Below are 15,966 nucleotides of genomic sequence, written 5' to 3'. Positions count from 1 at the left end.
GTAGTTCCTTTTATCGTATTGATTTGATTATTGTTGTAGTTCAATCTTTTTTTTATGTTCCTATTTTGTATGTGCAGTTTTGGCTTTTATGTCTTTGAATTAATGTTTTTTTATTTATTTAACCGCTAAGTTTTTGTTAGAAAGTTTTGATTACATAAAGTTTCTGTTCTCTTTGGATCTTTAAATCTTATGTGACTGTTGTAATGTACTTCGCATGCTTTGGGATTCTTGATTTCTACTTTTGGAATGGTGTTATACTGAAAACAATACAAGATGCAGTTTTATTTTTAAACTGCAAGTTAATGAAAGACAAAACATCGGGGGGAAATCCCATTTACATTGCAGATAATGTTCCCTGTAAGTTTCCAGCTTTCAATTTTACAGGATATATATAAATATAACTAAATGCCCAGTGAACTGTCACATCATATTGCACCAGGCCTTCTATACATCATACAGACTCTATTTAAACTGTTTTTTTAATCACTATTCTGATGAGTAAAAGGAAAACATTTGAATCACCGAAATTAATTTTAATTTGATTTCCATGGACTGCACTTTGCAGTTTGTCCCTCATTTCAGTCAGAACCAGTCTGACGACCCCAACGGTTCCAAACTGTGAGCAGAACACAAAGTTTGAGAAAGGAACCGTGTTGGTGTGAAAGGTTAAACAAGGTACCCACTGCTATAAAAATATCCAGAAATAGGCCACACCAGATTCATGGAATTTATATCAAACATCTTAACAAGGACCAAATAAGGTCACATAATAATGGGCATTGTTATAAAACTTGCAATCTTTAAAAAAAATGCAATCTGTTCAACTGGGACAGGATTCAAGAGACTTCAAGAGAGTGCTTTTCACTCACTGGAGGATTTAACATTTTGATCATGTTCACAAAAAGAAACATCAGGAAGGGGTTTCACACACAAATATTTTTTGACCATTTTAGCTCAATAATGTAAAATCTTTCTGAAAGATACCAAATACAGGGTTAGAATGTAAAATATCTAAAATACATTTAAAAATAAAATGCTTAAACAAGGGTTACTGTTATGTACATCCACCTTGAACCATTATTTACATTTTCACCTCTGAAACTGTGATCCACAAGCGAACACGAACTTTGCCCAACAGGCTAAAGCACCTGAGGAAAACGTTAGCATTTACTGAAGTCACTGAAGAACACAACTGTGTCTTACTGTACACATACATACAGTAAAATTCCTTCAGCTCCTGATGAAAACCTTTTAACAGCGAACGCAAGGTTATGTAACAAAAAAAGAGAGTTCTTTTTTCATCACAGGCATCCGCAACATTTATCACAAATTATTGAAAACTTCAATATTGCTGGCCCTCCTTATATTCACATTCCCCATAGGAAACATCTTCCAGCGTCACTGATACGCAGTTAAAGTCAGTCGGGGGGTGCGGAAGTTCAGCTGGAGGCTGGAGTCTTCCGTCCAGGGGTGGCAGATCCAGAGGCTTCGAAACCCAAGGAGAGATCAACGTGAAGGTGGACCGCATTCTGGGAGCTGGACAAGCCCACAGAGGGCAGCACTGAGTCCGCCTTCCTCAGGGCTGCGCTCTACCCCACACAACGGCCATGTTCTTGTCGCTGAGGGCCACCAGGTAGCGCAGCTGCGGGTCCATGGCCACGCTGTTGATGGAGGGCCCTTCGACGGGGCCCACACCTTTTCTCACGGGGGAAGGCCAGTCCACAATCTGCCACAAAACCAACACAAAAGCAGCACCCTCAGCACAGTCTGCGGCATCGCAAAATAATCACGATGGGGGCCACAGCCCGTAGAGCTCAATGCGAGCCGCGACGTCAGCGGTTCGAATCCGACCGCCGACCTTTGTCGCATGTCTCTCCCTCTCTCTCCTCCTAGTATTTCCTGTCTCTCTACCCTGTTCTATCCAAATAAAGCTGAAAAAAGCCCAAAAAATATATTTAAAAAAATAAATAAATAAAAATAATCATGATGGCGGTTGCAGAAATGTTCTAGCTGCACCCAAAATGCTTTTGACTGCTAAGACCCAAGTGGATATTTATGTAGAGAACAGTGAACAGAGATAAAGGGTGCCATCTAGTGGCTGAAGTTCCTCACTGCAATGGCTGTCACTCGAATCATTCTCATGTCACATCACTAGCGGAACTATTTATCAATACCCTTAATAGTCGACCTCTATGTCCATGTTTTTAAATGGTTTCATATGAGTTATGCTGTAAGAGGCAGATATGGGATCAGTGCAGATCAGGTGTGGGGCACACTGAGGGGAAAGTAGCGGTGTAGCTTCAGGCTGTACCTCTGTGGGAGAAATCACTTTCCCCTTCTTGCCTCCAGCTTTCAGAAGGTCTGTAAGGTGGTACGTCCAGAGTCTGCCCCTCTCATCTCCACAGACCACGTATCCCTCACCTGGGTGAAAACACGCAGTTACACACACACAGTTATACAAACACATACGCAAGTACACAAACACACACAGTTATACAAACACAAACACAGTTACACATGTACATACACACACAAACACAGTTACACAAGCACATACACAGTTACACAAACACAGAGTTACACACACACAGTTATACAAACACATACGCAATTACACACGCGCACACACATACACAGTTATACAAACACACAGGGCAGGGCATCAGGGCAGGACAGAGGAGACGCTCCAGGGAGGGGCGAAACTCAGATGAGCAGACCCACAGGCTGGACTCACCAGGGCAGGTGCTGAGTGACAGGTAGGGCGTGTCCGTGTCCGCCCACCGCAGCTCAGCCAGCACCACGGCAGACACCTGCTTCCCGCTGGCTCTGGACACGCGCGTGCGGCCCCAGCTCCACAGGTAGATAGAGCCCTGCATGTGACTCTTAGATGCTGAGAGAGAGAGAGAGAGAGAGGAAGAGAGGGGGGGGGAAGAGAGAGAGAGCAAGAGTGGAGGGGAAAGAGAGGGGGGGAGCAGGAGAGACAGAGAGGGGGGGGGAGAAAGAGAGAGAGAGCATGAGAGAGGGGGAGAAAGAGGGGGGGCATGAGAGAGAGAGGGGGGAGCATGAGAGAGGGTGGGGGGGGAGAGCATGAGAAAGGGGGGGCGTGAGGGGGGGGACAGGGGGAGAGGGAGGAGGGAGTGAGAGAGAGGGAGGGGGGAGCATGAGAGAGACAGAGAGTGAAAGGTATAAAGCGAGAGAGAGCACACAATAGAGAGACAGAGAGAGAGAGGAGGGGGAAGAGAGAGAGTGAGGGGGAGGGGGGGGAGTGTAAGAGGGAGAGGGAGAGGGGGAGAGAGAGAGAGAGATGATCAGGTGAGGGGTTCACTTCCCCACAGGAGCAGGCTGACTCACCCCAGAACAGCAGCACGCCCCCTCTGAAGATAATGCACACCATTACTCTCCACAGTACTGAAACTCAGTAATGTACTACTAACCCAAACACGGTGCAGAGAGTGGGGAACATGGCTCACTACCGGAAAACAGCAGGCCAGAACACCAGGAACGTCTTTTATATTAATGACCATGATATTTAGCTTGAGTTGCCTCATTAAACACTCATTATCAAAAACAGACCACTGTCAAAGAGCAAGCTATGGTATTCACACTGGATACATGTGTCTGCTCACAAAAAAAAAACAAAAATAAAGCACATAACTGATAACAGTAATGAATTTCCAAAAGGCACCTAAGTAGAGGTCCTTATTGTACCTTACAGGACCTGTGTTTTGTAGTTGTTCCAACGACCTTTGGTATGCACTTGGTATGGATAAAAGCGTCAGCCAAATAAATGTAATGTAATGTGGAGGCTGAACACTCACCCACGATGTCATCAGAGAGAAAGGCGAAGCCGTCAATGGTGCGGTAGTGCTTGTCCTTCTCCTCTTCCTCCTTGGCATACACGGGGAACGTGATCTCCATCTCCTCCGTCCTGAGGAGAAGACAGATGGAGGCTTTCAGGAACAATGAAATACATCCTCCATCATGTTAGCAATCATACCCAGAGTAGCTTTTCAGAGAAGTGACCATTGTTACGATTTGCCTGCAAAGGCTTATCATGGCTGAAATGGCACCAGTGACAATATAAAATCGGCATGTTGCCCATCCCTGGCTCCACAAGACTTTCAAAGATATTCGCTTGAACCTCTAGAGTACAGTGTTGAGCATGCTCCTCTCTCTCTCCAGTACCTCTTTAACTTGTCCTTGCCCAGTTGAGTGCTGAAGCAGAGCAGGCCTTTATCACAGGCGGCCAGCAGGTGGCGCATGTCCTGGCGGGAGGGGGGCAGGCCCAGGTGCAGGGGTGTGGAGTTGGTCTCCAGGACCAAGAGCTGGCTGTAAAAAAAAAAAGGGGGGGGGGAGCTTTTCAGTCTTTATGAGCCATCAGTCTACACCAGTGGTCTCCAACCGTGGTCCTAGAGAGCTACAGGGTCTGCTGGTTTTCATAGTGACTCCGCACTTCATGAATCAATTAGAGCAGTTGATTACACAGTTAACTCAACTCAGCTGATTGGTACCTTTCATGGCAGCCTTTCACCATTGGCGTGTGAGTGTGTGTGTGTGTGTGAATGGGTGAATGAGAGGCATCAATTGTAAAGCGCTTTGGATAAAAGCGCTATATAAATGCAGTCCATTTACCATTTACCATTTACCTGGTGTCTTGGGTCTCAACTGGGTGCTGATTTTAAGGTGAAAACAAAAACCAGCAGACCCTGTAGCTCTCCAGGACCAGGGTTGGAGACCACTGGTCTACACCAACAAACAGTAAATGATACCAGGAGGTATATTAAATACCTAATGGAGACCAAGTTGTTAGGGTTTAAATTTTATATGATTATGTTGTTGTAATTTCAATGCTTCAGTGCCATTTCTTTGTTGTGTATGTGTATGACTCACACAATCACAGTGACACAGGAGCCACATCCGGCTGAAGGGCACTAACCTGACTTTAAACGTGTAGTCGCTGTCCACTCCACCGATGTCCCACATCACAACCCTATTGTCATACGACCCAGCTAGAAACACACAAGGGGTTGAAGAGAGGACCCAGTCAGTTCACAGAGAGTTGAGTGAGAGAGACACAGGGCAGGATGATGGGATGATGGTTTTCGGATGGGGGGCGAGGGGGGGGGGGGGGCACTCACTGAAGAGGACGCTCTGCTGGCGGGGGCTGAAGCAGAGGGTGGAGAGGGCACGGCGGCTGGCGCGGAACTCCCCGTAGGCCAGGTTGCCCGCCGGGTGGAGGAGCTTGACCACGCCCTTCTTCCCCCCCGCGGCGAGGACGCTGAGCCGTCGCACCACCCCGCCCCCCTCCCGGGACATGGGGACGCAGGACCAGGCCAGGGTGAAGAACTCCTGAGAGAGAGAGAGAGAAAGTGGGGAATGGGAGAGAGAGAGAGAGGGGAGAGGGAGAGAGAAGGAGAGGGAAGAGAGAGAGAGTGGGGAGAAGTGACAGAGAAAGAGAGGGAGGGAGAAAGAGGGAGGAGAGAGAGAGAGAGAAAGAGAGATGGATGGAAAGAATTGATTTATTGTGAAACAAAGGGAGTTATTAATGTGCAGCACACCCACTGTGATCCCCAACCACCCCCAGGCAAGAGTGATGAATGCAGCTCATTCATTTCCAGCTACAACTTTTCTCCTTGCCTTTTTAATCATTTTTCCTTGCTTAAATGTTCCTCTCCTTCATTTTACTAGCTTCACTTAATATTTCTTATTAACTCCGCCATAAATTACCCTTCATAAGGAAATGAAGACCTTTTCCCCATGTAATGAAAACACAAAAAACCCAGCGTGAGGTTAGGGCAGGCGACGTCTGAAACGACGGAAATGTTGGGACTCACCTCACCGGGGACCTTGTACTTCTTGAGGACGTGTCCCGTCTCGCAGTCGATGACGCACACTGACTCGCCCCCACAGGTGGCCACGACGCCGGACGTTTGGTCTGTGCCGGGACAAAGCGAGATGCGTGAGAACCCGGAATGGCAAACCGGCACACCCTCATCACCATTACCAGCAGCAGTATCAAACCCACTATCCATAATCACATCAACAACATATGACTATAAAGCCTCTTAAAGTGTATGATCACAAATATGGGATTAGAATGTTCTCAACTGAACATTCTAATGCTGATGTCACAATCACTACAGGTAACTGAATGCAGAGTTCTAGAATGCTGATTTATAATTTTGAGAAACATTACAAAAAAACCTACTCTTCAAAGGGTTAAAACACTTGTGAAAACATACTTTGATGATATCTCAGTGAGCAGACCGACTGAGGGGAAAGACCGCATGGAGCACTCGGACAGAAAAGAGTCAATACTTTATCAATGCAAGTCTTATTAGTCTGGCATGCTGATATGCACATGCTGAACTCATTTTAAATGCTACAGAGAAACAACATAGGTGCAGAAACTGTTTATGGTAAAACTAGAAAGAGCAAGCTGTGAAATGTTTAGGAATAAAGCTGTACGCATTCGTTCCTTGTAGAATATGACCATCCATCAGGGCATAGACACCTGGGACAAAACTGACAAAGTTAATTTCTGTGTTGTGTATCGACTGCTGTCGGGGGGAGGGGGGAAGGGGGGGGGCTCACCGCAGCTGTCCTGCAAGGGTTCGAAAGCGCAGGCCCAAAGCTGGGTGCTGAAGTCATCGGGGCTGTCCAGCTTGCTGTGGCACTGCAGCACGTGGAGGGGCTGTAGAGTCACAGGGTCCTGGGACACACAGAACGCAAGAAAGGGTGAGTGCCCCTCTGATGTCATATGACAAAAACAGAGTAGACTGTGAAGCAAGATTATATACATATATATATATATATTACACACATACATACATTACATATACATTTAAATCAATATGTGACTAATCATATATACTGATGCTACAATCCCAGAACTTAAACTGTCAACACAATATAACTAAAGCATGAAGACTCATCTTATGTTCCCAATAACCTTTGACCTTTCACTCAAATATGCCTCTTGCTTATAACCTGCAAACTGTAGAGGAACTCATTTCCTACATAGGCCTTAACTGAAGGGCTGTATGAAGTTTCTGTACTTTGGATTCGATGCTAGTCATTTTCTGAGGGATGCCCCGCTCAGCCATCCTCTCCTGGGGCGTGGCCTTGCTGGGGGTCCTGGGATGTTTCCGCGGGGACGGGGCATCTTTCGGGGGGTCCCTGAGAATCCCCCTCGGGCCCTCCGCTTTGGGCCCCTTTCCGGCGGGGCTGTTCGGCTCCCGGCGCCCCCTCCTGGGGGTGCCGGGGAGCTCCTCCCCCTTCACGGGGGTGCTCGGGTGCCGGGCTGACTCCCGGAGCCCCCTCCTGGGGGTGCCGGGGAGCTCCTCCCCCTTCACGGGGGTGCTGGGGTGCCGGGCTGACTCCCGGAGCCCCCTCCTGGGGGTGCCGGGGTGCTCCTCCCCCTTCACGGGGGTGCTCAGGTGCCGGGCTGACTTGCGAGGGCTGGCGTCGGCGGGGGCGGGGGCGGGGTCTGCCCCTCTGGCTCTCTTACAGGGGCTGCCGTTCTCCCTAACGGCGTCCGGCTCGCAGCTCTTCCTCTTGCCAGAGGACAGCTGGCCCTGTAGCAGCAGTAGCGGTCACACAAGGCTGTATTAATGCGTCCTCAGATCAAAACCATTCAAAGGGAAAACACACATACCCCAGCTATGTACAGGGGATTCTGCCCTTGACATTACAGGCATTTAGGAGACGCTCTTATCCAGAGCGACTTGCACAACTTTTTACATAGCTTTTTACATAGCATCCAATTATACAGCTGGATATATACTGAAGCACTGCCTTGCTCAAGGGTACAACGGCAATGTCTTAACTGGTGAATCGAACCTGCAACCCGTAGGTTACCAGACCAACTCCTTACCCATTATACTATACTGCCGCCCTTGACACTTCCTAGAAACCTACAACACATACAGGGTTCCTCCATTGTGCCATCAATAATAATCCAAAACTAACATGATGCTGAACGAATGAAAATGCTTTATAAATATACTCTTCAAAGAGCTGAAAAGTAATACTTTACATGTTTTATTTAAATATCATGTAAAGTGCACATCTAGCAGGAGCACTGAACTCATTTTGAATTTTCCTGGAAGAAGGCTCATTTTTGGCACACGCTTTGTAACTGCTAATCTAGGAAGAAGGCTGCCGGGTGAACAGTCACGACAGGTTCAGCCGGTGCTGCGATGGCCTTACGCTGTTCTCTTTAGTGTCTGCTTTCTCTTCTCCGGGCTCTACCAGGGAATGCAGGTGCTCTTTCGCTATCATCTCCAACTGGGAAACCCAGGAAAAACCAAGTACATAATGTGGGAGGAAAGAACAGAACTGTTAAAATCATTGACGTAAGAAAAGAACAGAACTGTTAAAATCATTGAATCAATAAAAGTCCTTCGGATAATTAAGCATTTCAACCCAAGCCACAAACCTTAGATGGCCTGTCCACATACAACTGTATAACTAGTACTGAAGTGAATCTATTGTAATAACATCACTACATATTTATTAATTCAGCCATGTTAATGTCAGATAGACACATACCCTCCATTTTGTGTAGCCAATGAGGGAGCTAGGGCCATATTTTATCTGTGACCGCGCCACACGAACAAATTCTTTCTCCACAGTCTTCAGTTTTTCAGGTGTTGGGTGATCAGGGAGAGAGAATGTACTCTCCCACAGGGTTATGACCTGAAAGACAAAACACAGCAACACTTCGACAGTCACTCGATTGCAACTTCAAGCCCCCCTTGCAAACGCACCCGACATCACCCGATAAACCGTGATGTAAACGCCTTGTGTGTCCATCACATCTTCAGAACAACAGGAGTGAGAAATCATGTGTCTCTTCCCCGACAACAGTCATGTGAATTGAAACGATGTTTTGCCTTTTTTGTACGTTTTTTTTGCACTCCAGAGATGTCATTCACACTCCCGAATATCAGCCAGCTGCTTGTACAGGGGCGGGGAGCAGTGAAAGGGATTTCAGAAGCACAGCCAATCAGGGATAAAGCTGTGATGTCACCGCTGCAGTTTCTCAACTCCCTAACCCCAGCCACGGCTCTGTGACACGAGTCTATTAATCACCTCTTAATCAGAGATTGTGGACTAAGTATGAGCAGGTAACAAATTCCATTGTTTGATTTGTCGGCCAAAATGGCGTCGGCTCACAAAACACATTACACAAGACGCGAGGCGGAACTTGCACAGACTCCTACCCGCTTCTGGAGAGCCGCAGTGCCAGCACTGCGGAGGTGTTTGCTGACGTGGCTGATGCTTCTGCCATTGAGAATCCTCAGGTTTGACAAGAGGAACATCACTTTGTAGTCATCGCAGACCTGAAAGAAAAAGCAATTGTTGGCACACAAAAACCCCAGACCCTGCCCCCTAAAAAAAATACATCCTAGTCATCTCTTTTAAAGTCTACAGGTCCCACTACATCTCTGTACCACAGAGCTATATCTGGCAAGCATTGTTGGGCTGAATGGCCTGTTCTCTCATTATGTTACGTTGTCTACAGAGTAAATAATTGCTCTTTATCCTGAGTAAGTATTGCGCAAAAATTTCAATTTCAAATGAAGGGTGAACGGCCTAACGGTCGGGGTGGGAGAGAGCTGAGCCGCTCACAGTGAGATAGAGGTTGTCGTCCAGGCGCAGTTCCTCCAGGCCAGTAAGGGGCGCCAGCGAGGTGACGTCCCCCATGTCGTTGTTGGAGCAGTCGAGCACTCGCAGGGAGGGCAGGCTCAGGCCCCGGGGAAGCTCCTGCAGATGGTTCCCAGAAAGGTCCAGCTCCTCCAGGCTGCTCAGCTGAGAGAGCAACGACACGGGCAGGTCCTGGCTGTTCAAACCCAACTTGGAGAGGCTGAGGGAGGGGAGACAAAAAAATAACAACATCAGAATGTTCACAAGCACAAAGATGCACAGCACTACAAAAACCTACATAACCCCCTGACCTCTGTGGGCAACAGATCAAAACATTGCTCAGTGTTAATAAATTGTAACATAGATTTGATTCCCGGGTAGGACACTGCTTTTGTTACCCTTGAGCAAGGTACTTAACCTGCATTGTTTCAGTATAAATCCAGATGAATGAATGGAGGCAATGTAAATGCTGTGTGAGACGCTCTGGATAAGGGCGTCTGCTAAACGCCTGTAATGTAATGAACAAATATGTTTCCAACAATAACCAAAAAGGTCTACGTGTAAAAATTAGGAAGTATGTGCGTGGCTATATCATTTTTCTAAAAATATATATTTGGCTGAATTCCACTGTGACACAACATTTATAGGACTCCAAGTGCCTTTGTTTGTTCATTTCAAATGCAGAAGACCACACCAATTGGTACATTATAATCAGGAAAGGTACTAAATTTGTGATATTGTTCACCATTTCAAAAACAGATCAGATTTGGTCTCCTATCTTCACAAGCACACAAAGTCACCTATAATAATAATAACGCATATGCGGAAGAGGAATTACTATACCCACTAACCAAATAGGTGATATAAGAATACTAGCAAAACTTACACTATCTAATAGCTATTACTTACTTCAGTGTCTTGATCCACTCCAGCTTGCTGGATTTAGGGGTGCCTTTCTCTAACAGGAGACTTTCTGTTATCTTAACCATCGCTGCTCTGAAGAACAAAGATATGAGACTAGAACCAGGACAATCTGTTACAGGCAAGAGATTGTGGTGCGGGCTGCTGGTTATACTCGCTCAACTGTGGGGTGTGGCTTCCGGGGATTTTCCTTGGGATGGTTTTTAAATACCCGGGGGGTGTAAAAAATCTGGGCTTGGTTCTGTGAGATGGGGTCCCATTCGCACCCCCTGCCAAGGCATTGTTTATAAAGACGGAGGACAATGTCAGTACTTCACACTGGCGCATGAGGTGGCAGACGTTAGGAATTCTCAAGTTTCACTTGATACTTTGTGCCATTTATAAAAACGTTGTCAAAAACTGTTCAAATAACGGACATTTTCACAGTTAAAGTTAGCTGTTATGATGGCCGTGCACGCAAAAGTCAGCTAACTGGTTCTAAACAACATAACCAAGTAAAAAAAAAAACTGGTTTTGAAAAAGTGACATCAGGCTTTTTGTAAATGTACATAAAACTAAGTTAATGTTGGCTAATGGCAAGCTAGCCAGGTAGCGCAACTTCACCTCCTGTTCATAGCAATTTAGAAAGCTGGCTACGTAACCATCTAAATTCCCCGAAAAGTATATTTTAACCACAAAACAAATGCGTAACTAGAAGCCAATATGATAATGTTGCCCACACAGACTTATAGTGCTTTATTAACCCTTCATAATAATAAAATAAATCCTAGATACATCGTGACTCGAATCATTTTCCAAGCGTGTAATTATATATTCAACTACATAACCAGCTAACTCTATGCTACATGTAGCAATGCGTTTCGAAAACATGCGACATTATGTTCTTAACACAAATAACTGAGTTGCGCAAGTTGTTTTGACACACAGAATCGAACTCAAAAGTGTATCGGATAAATCCCTACTTACTTGCTCTGAAGACTTTCCCGGCAAAACCTTCCAACTTCAACTTTGACCCGACTCTATCCATCCAAGCTGCACAATAGCGCCGCCATATTATGCGTGGCACAGAGAAGACACGGATTTATGAAACAATATTTTATTTAATTCAGTATAGTGTGTACAGTTGGAATAAAACCCTCATTCTCTGTATTTGTTTAGCTTTCACATTAGTTTACAGTTTAATCACGCTTGATGAAACTGCTCGCCCACTGTCCATGTTTACCATCAGACCATATAACCTCTGGCGAAGGATTGCCCATATCATGAACAAATACAAACTGAAGTGATGCATTGTTGTAATAATAAATGGTAACACAGAACAGGGTTCATCTGAAGTTGCCTATTCGTGTACAGCATTTGTCTCTACAGAATGCCTTCCACAAATCCAAAATAAGATGTTCATAATGGAAAACTACTCGTGTTATTGTCTGTCCCTCACCAGGCCAATTTTAATTCCATTCCGAGTCGGTACCTGATATTACCAAAGCAGTACGGGGATTGGCCACGGCACCCCACCAATAGCCTCCTATTTTGTAATTACATCGCAAATACACTGACGATGTATTTTTCTTTGGGGTTTTCTGACTGACATTCTTATGGAACATGTTTAGGTTTTTCTCATTACATGATAAATTACAATCAATCAACAAACCTGTCCAGACAAACCTATTTTGCAATAAACACAGTAAGGGGGCAATTACATCGCACATCACAATGAGCAGTTCATAAATAAACTGGTTGTGATGGATGACTGTTCTATGACCCAGTGGCTGTGTAAGAGTGAGACATGGAATAATTAAATTATACTGATGAACCCTGGAAGCCGAGGGCGATGTCCAGCAGTTGGGAGCCAAGTGCTTCATATTCTCCCCCAGGCAGAAACGCAGAGGACAGTTCCCTGAACGTTGAACAAACTCTGCGCTGGCGGATGTCCTGTCGGTGAATGGCGTGTTTCCACTTGTGTCGCGCCTCGCCGTGAAGCACAAGTAGCGATCGACGGGGGAAGCCGACACATACGCGCACTTCTCGCTGTCCTTCTTCAGAGCTCATTGTAATAACAGTGTCAGAGAGTAGGTTGACGGTGACCAGACGTTCCCCCCACAACCAGCAGTCATCCAAGTGGGGATCTATGGCAGATCCTCGCTGGGGACTGTAATCCAAGTTGCACTGCTCCACAGGCTGGAATCCCTGCAGCAGTTTCTCCTGGCTCATTCGAAGCACAAATTTGCGGCTTACTGCAGGCAGGCCACTGAAGGTCCCAACACGCACACGCTGCTTTTTAAAGTTCACTTTGGGCCCAAAGTCCTATTGAGAAGGGAGTGTGTTATACATAATGTTACGTTATCACGTGCAGCCATAGCATTTCATAAGCTCGACAACAACGTTATCGCTACAGATTATACAAAACAGTACATTTAATGTTCACACCTGTTTCTTGCGTCCAGACTGCGATTCTTTCCATAGGTCTTGGTCCATCATGTTTACCAAGTCCCTCTCCTCCTCCTCCGACACGAAGTCCTCCCACAGCAAGACTCCAGGGAAGGGGAATGACTCGTGCACACCACCCTCATTCCACCTCACTGCTAGTCCCGATGATGGCTCGTACTTAAAAAATAATTCCTGTTTGCGAGCACATCATTCTGTCATTAGACAAGTTCTTACAAAGCAGACACATTTAGCTATATAGCAGGTTATCAGAAGCTGGACTGTGACAGCTCAATATAGCTAACATCAGTTCAGTGTGACCAGTATCATGTGGCATCTCACAACTAGCTGGCACACCTTTATTTGTTCTTCGATTAAAACGTAAACCTACCGAATGGTCCGTATCTTCTGCCCGTCGTTCCCCGTTCAAATTCTCACAAACAAGGCAAGAACGGATTCCTTTGCAGCCACAACTGGCAGGTTCACTGTCTTCTGAAGCAGCCATGAAACAGTAGTGCACCGCTGAATGTAGTCTGCCCGGAACCAGAGATTGCGATAATTGGTTCCCAACTATAGATAAGCGTATTTCACGTTCCCATAAATCTAATGTATTTCGAGCTATTTTTTGAAGACTCTCTTCGTTTCCTAATCAGGATAGTGCCATTAATGAAGCTGTTTTTCTATATATTTCATATAACCTGCAATATTTAAAATGTTGGTGCATGTTGCTAAATCTCACAAAAACAGTAACAATGGACAAAAGTATGAGACAATCCAAAGGTAAATATTTTATTTGAAAAACTGAAGTACATCATTAATTGTATTTACAACAAATCAAAACATACTATTTCACAAAAAACAAACCTCTGTAATAGGCATTAATGAGTAAAACAGAACCACTAAGCAATAAACATCTGGAGTTTGTGATTGCAAGGTACTTGAATGGTTTGAATTTTGAATTTCACAATTATTTCAAATAAGCTCCAAGATTTATTGCATCATGTGGCCCCCTTTTCTCATGGGAGGAGAAATGGAAGAAAAACCTGCATTACAAAATTAAGATGGGTCAATTTCCACAGAACATTTTGACTGCAAGTTAAAAGAAAATATTAATTGGCGTGGTCCATCCATAGCCTTTACGTCAATGTGTTTTGAATCCAGAGGTATTCAGTTTGTAGACTGAAGAGCACTTAGCATAACAAGTTGCCGTTCAAATTTTTTAAAATTACATTTATGTTCCTTGTCAATGCAAGTTCAAAGATTTGGAGGATAATGAGAACAGGAACCCCATTTGACTACAGCCTTCATTCAATCCCTTCCTGTTTGTCTTTGATGGCCACCTGAAAAATAAGATAAAGGGTCATCCACCATTCATCAGTTGGTCCAGTACAGCCTAAAGCCCCAACACTGCACTTCTGTCACTCAGCTCGAACACTCTTTATTTTATGACTGTATAGAGATGGCACTTCAGCATAATGAGTAAATAATTCAGAGGTTGACAGTCAAACTTCCAACTTAATCTGAATTCATCAGAAGTATCCAGCAGTTGTGTGTGTGTGTGTATATATATATATATATATATATATATATATATATATATATAAACTGTAGATTAATTGCAATATCACTGGCTTGTGACAAATAAGTATGGACCAACACTATTTTACTTCATTTACTCAATGTGGCTGAAAAAGAGGCATTTTTCTGCACCCACCCTGAATCTTTCTTCCAGCAAGGACAACTCGCTGATGAGGTCGGTGATGGCATTGGTGAAGGCCTCCTGGGGGCTGTAGTCTGGGGTCGTCTGGACACGAATTACGATTTTGTGTTCCAGTGGATGGGGGACCTTATACCCAGCAAACAGCACCTGAGGGTCCTTCAGCAGCTGGCTATGAAGAGATAGCACACAGAGAGACGTTGGTTGCAAATACAAGTGCTGTGATCTAGACATTACGTTCTAGGAGTTACTGACATTCCAGTTTTGCTCACAATTCATGGGTCCATACTCACGATCTTATAATGTTGCCAAGTGTGTGGTCCTCCTTGTTCAGTGTGAAAAGGCAAGCATTTGGCACCTTGGTGTCTTTAATTATTGTAATTCTGAAAGGGCAAAAAAAAAACAATTATCGATTACCGGTGTATGTAACTTCGCTAATATAGGAATATTGCTAGTTACAACCATCCAGCATGATAACGTTAGGTAGAACTAGAACGTTATCTTAGATGGTAAATCCATATTATAAATGTTCATTGCATTAGTTAGACAGTGTACATTTTAGCGAGCCAAGGCTAGGTAGACTAAAAAACTAACCGCCATTAAAAACACATTTACTCTTGCTAACGTTAACTAGCCGATATAGCTAGCTATCAAGCTATTCAGGTTAAGGCTGAAGAAGTTATCATTTAGACTTCTAAAATATTCATTTCTTCGCGTACTCACTTTTTTTCTCCTTCAAATAACAAAAATGACTCGAAAGCTGGAGGCGCGTTCATTTTTGCACCAGTAAATTACAATCTGAAACACGCCGGTTCCAGGAGGAAACAATGTTCACGCTGAAATGGCGGATCCACCAGATGACGGTATACCTGTATTTAGGTTTTTCTCCAACAGGGGGCAGTTTGATCCAACTTCTACTAACAGTATCCGACAACTGAAGCGCTACCATCACAGAACTGCTGCCACCCATCGTACATACTGAAATATCTGGGCTGGCAGCTGCCACAGTTATTTCCCGTTACTCTGTCATTGCGCTCAGCTGAGCCATAGGCATACAGGTTGCAACCTAAGCAGTTTCAAAAACTGTCAGTACATTTTCCATCATTTTAGTTTTGAATGATGCTTCCCTTTCAACTGGCTTGTCAGAAATTACGGTTATGCAGACTGTGGCATCCATCCACTCTGTCCTGTCCTCTCCTAGCGATGATATTGCTCTGTTTACTGATCTGACCCACAGACATTGCTGCAGTGGG

The 15,966-nt window shown here is 44.9% G+C and overlaps 3 protein-coding genes across 3 annotated transcripts; all 3 read right to left on the bottom strand.

Moving 5' to 3' along the window:
- Nucleotides 1-718: 718 nt before the first annotated feature.
- On the bottom strand, nt 719-11,613 carry lrwd1 (leucine-rich repeats and WD repeat domain containing 1). The gene is made up of 16 exons (XM_035433989.1): nt 11,539-11,613; nt 10,561-10,647; nt 9,637-9,871; nt 9,228-9,347; nt 8,554-8,700; nt 8,212-8,289; nt 7,059-7,577; nt 6,595-6,712; nt 5,835-5,935; nt 5,139-5,349; nt 4,937-5,009; nt 4,186-4,329; nt 3,819-3,928; nt 2,735-2,890; nt 2,312-2,421; nt 719-1,726 (listed from the first exon to the last, which is right to left on the bottom strand). Exons 2-16 carry the CDS (start codon nt 10,638-10,640, stop codon nt 1,577-1,579), a joined length of 2,352 nt encoding a protein of 783 aa, XP_035289880.1. The 5' UTR covers nt 10,641-10,647; nt 11,539-11,613; the 3' UTR covers nt 719-1,576.
- A 39-nt stretch (nt 11,614-11,652) lies between these two features.
- On the bottom strand, nt 11,653-13,547 carry alkbh4 (alkB homolog 4, lysine demthylase). Its single transcript, XM_035433992.1, has 3 exons — nt 13,388-13,547; nt 13,000-13,191; nt 11,653-12,876 (listed from the first exon to the last, which is right to left on the bottom strand). Exons 1-3 carry the CDS (start codon nt 13,499-13,501, stop codon nt 12,373-12,375), a joined length of 810 nt encoding a protein of 269 aa, XP_035289883.1. The 5' UTR covers nt 13,502-13,547; the 3' UTR covers nt 11,653-12,372.
- Nucleotides 13,548-13,771: 224 nt separating this feature from the next.
- polr2j (RNA polymerase II subunit J) lies at nt 13,772-15,596 on the bottom strand. The gene is made up of 4 exons (XM_035433993.1): nt 15,437-15,596; nt 15,007-15,096; nt 14,711-14,885; nt 13,772-14,336 (listed from the first exon to the last, which is right to left on the bottom strand). The coding sequence occupies exons 1-4, from the start codon at nt 15,487-15,489 to the stop codon at nt 14,301-14,303; spliced, it is 354 nt and encodes a 117-aa protein (XP_035289884.1). The 5' UTR covers nt 15,490-15,596; the 3' UTR covers nt 13,772-14,300.
- Nucleotides 15,597-15,966: the final 370 nt, after the last annotated feature.

This window comes from Anguilla anguilla, chromosome 9, assembly GCF_013347855.1.
Source record: "Anguilla anguilla isolate fAngAng1 chromosome 9, fAngAng1.pri, whole genome shotgun sequence".
In the NCBI taxonomy this organism is placed as follows: Eukaryota; Metazoa; Chordata; class Actinopteri; order Anguilliformes; family Anguillidae; genus Anguilla; species Anguilla anguilla.
Note: the sequence above shows the minus strand (reverse complement) of the source record. Positions and strands in the feature narration are given on the sequence as shown.

Excerpts from the sequence above, each read along its gene's own strand:
- lrwd1 (XM_035433989.1), bottom strand. The coding sequence starts at position 10,640 with ATGGTTAAGATAACAGAAAGTCTCCTGTTAGAGAAAGGCACCCCTAAA. Across the intron at positions 5,936-6,594 it reads ACCCTTGCAGGACAGCTGCG|ACCAAACGTCCGGCGTCGTG; the intron begins GTGAGCCCCCCC and ends GTCCCGGCACAG. Across the intron at positions 5,010-5,138 it reads CCAGCAGAGCGTCCTCTTCA|CTGGGTCGTATGACAATAGG; the intron begins GTGAGTGCCCCC and ends GTGTGTTTCTAG.
- alkbh4 (XM_035433992.1), bottom strand. The coding sequence starts at position 13,501 with ATGGCTGCTTCAGAAGACAGTGAACCTGCCAGTTGTGGCTGCAAAGGA. Across the intron at positions 13,192-13,387 it reads CAGAAGATACGGACCATTCG|GAATTATTTTTTAAGTACGA; the intron begins GTAGGTTTACGT and ends GCTCGCAAACAG. Across the intron at positions 12,877-12,999 it reads AGTCTGGACGCAAGAAACAG|GACTTTGGGCCCAAAGTGAA; the intron begins GTGTGAACATTA and ends CCTTCTCAATAG.
- polr2j (XM_035433993.1), bottom strand. The coding sequence starts at position 15,489 with ATGAACGCGCCTCCAGCTTTCGAGTCATTTTTGTTATTTGAAGGAGAA. Across the intron at positions 15,097-15,436 it reads TTATTTGAAGGAGAAAAAAA|AATTACAATAATTAAAGACA; the intron begins GTGAGTACGCGA and ends TTGCCCTTTCAG. Across the intron at positions 14,337-14,710 it reads TGCTGGAAGAAAGATTCAGG|GTGGCCATCAAAGACAAACA; the intron begins GTGGGTGCAGAA and ends CTTATTTTTCAG.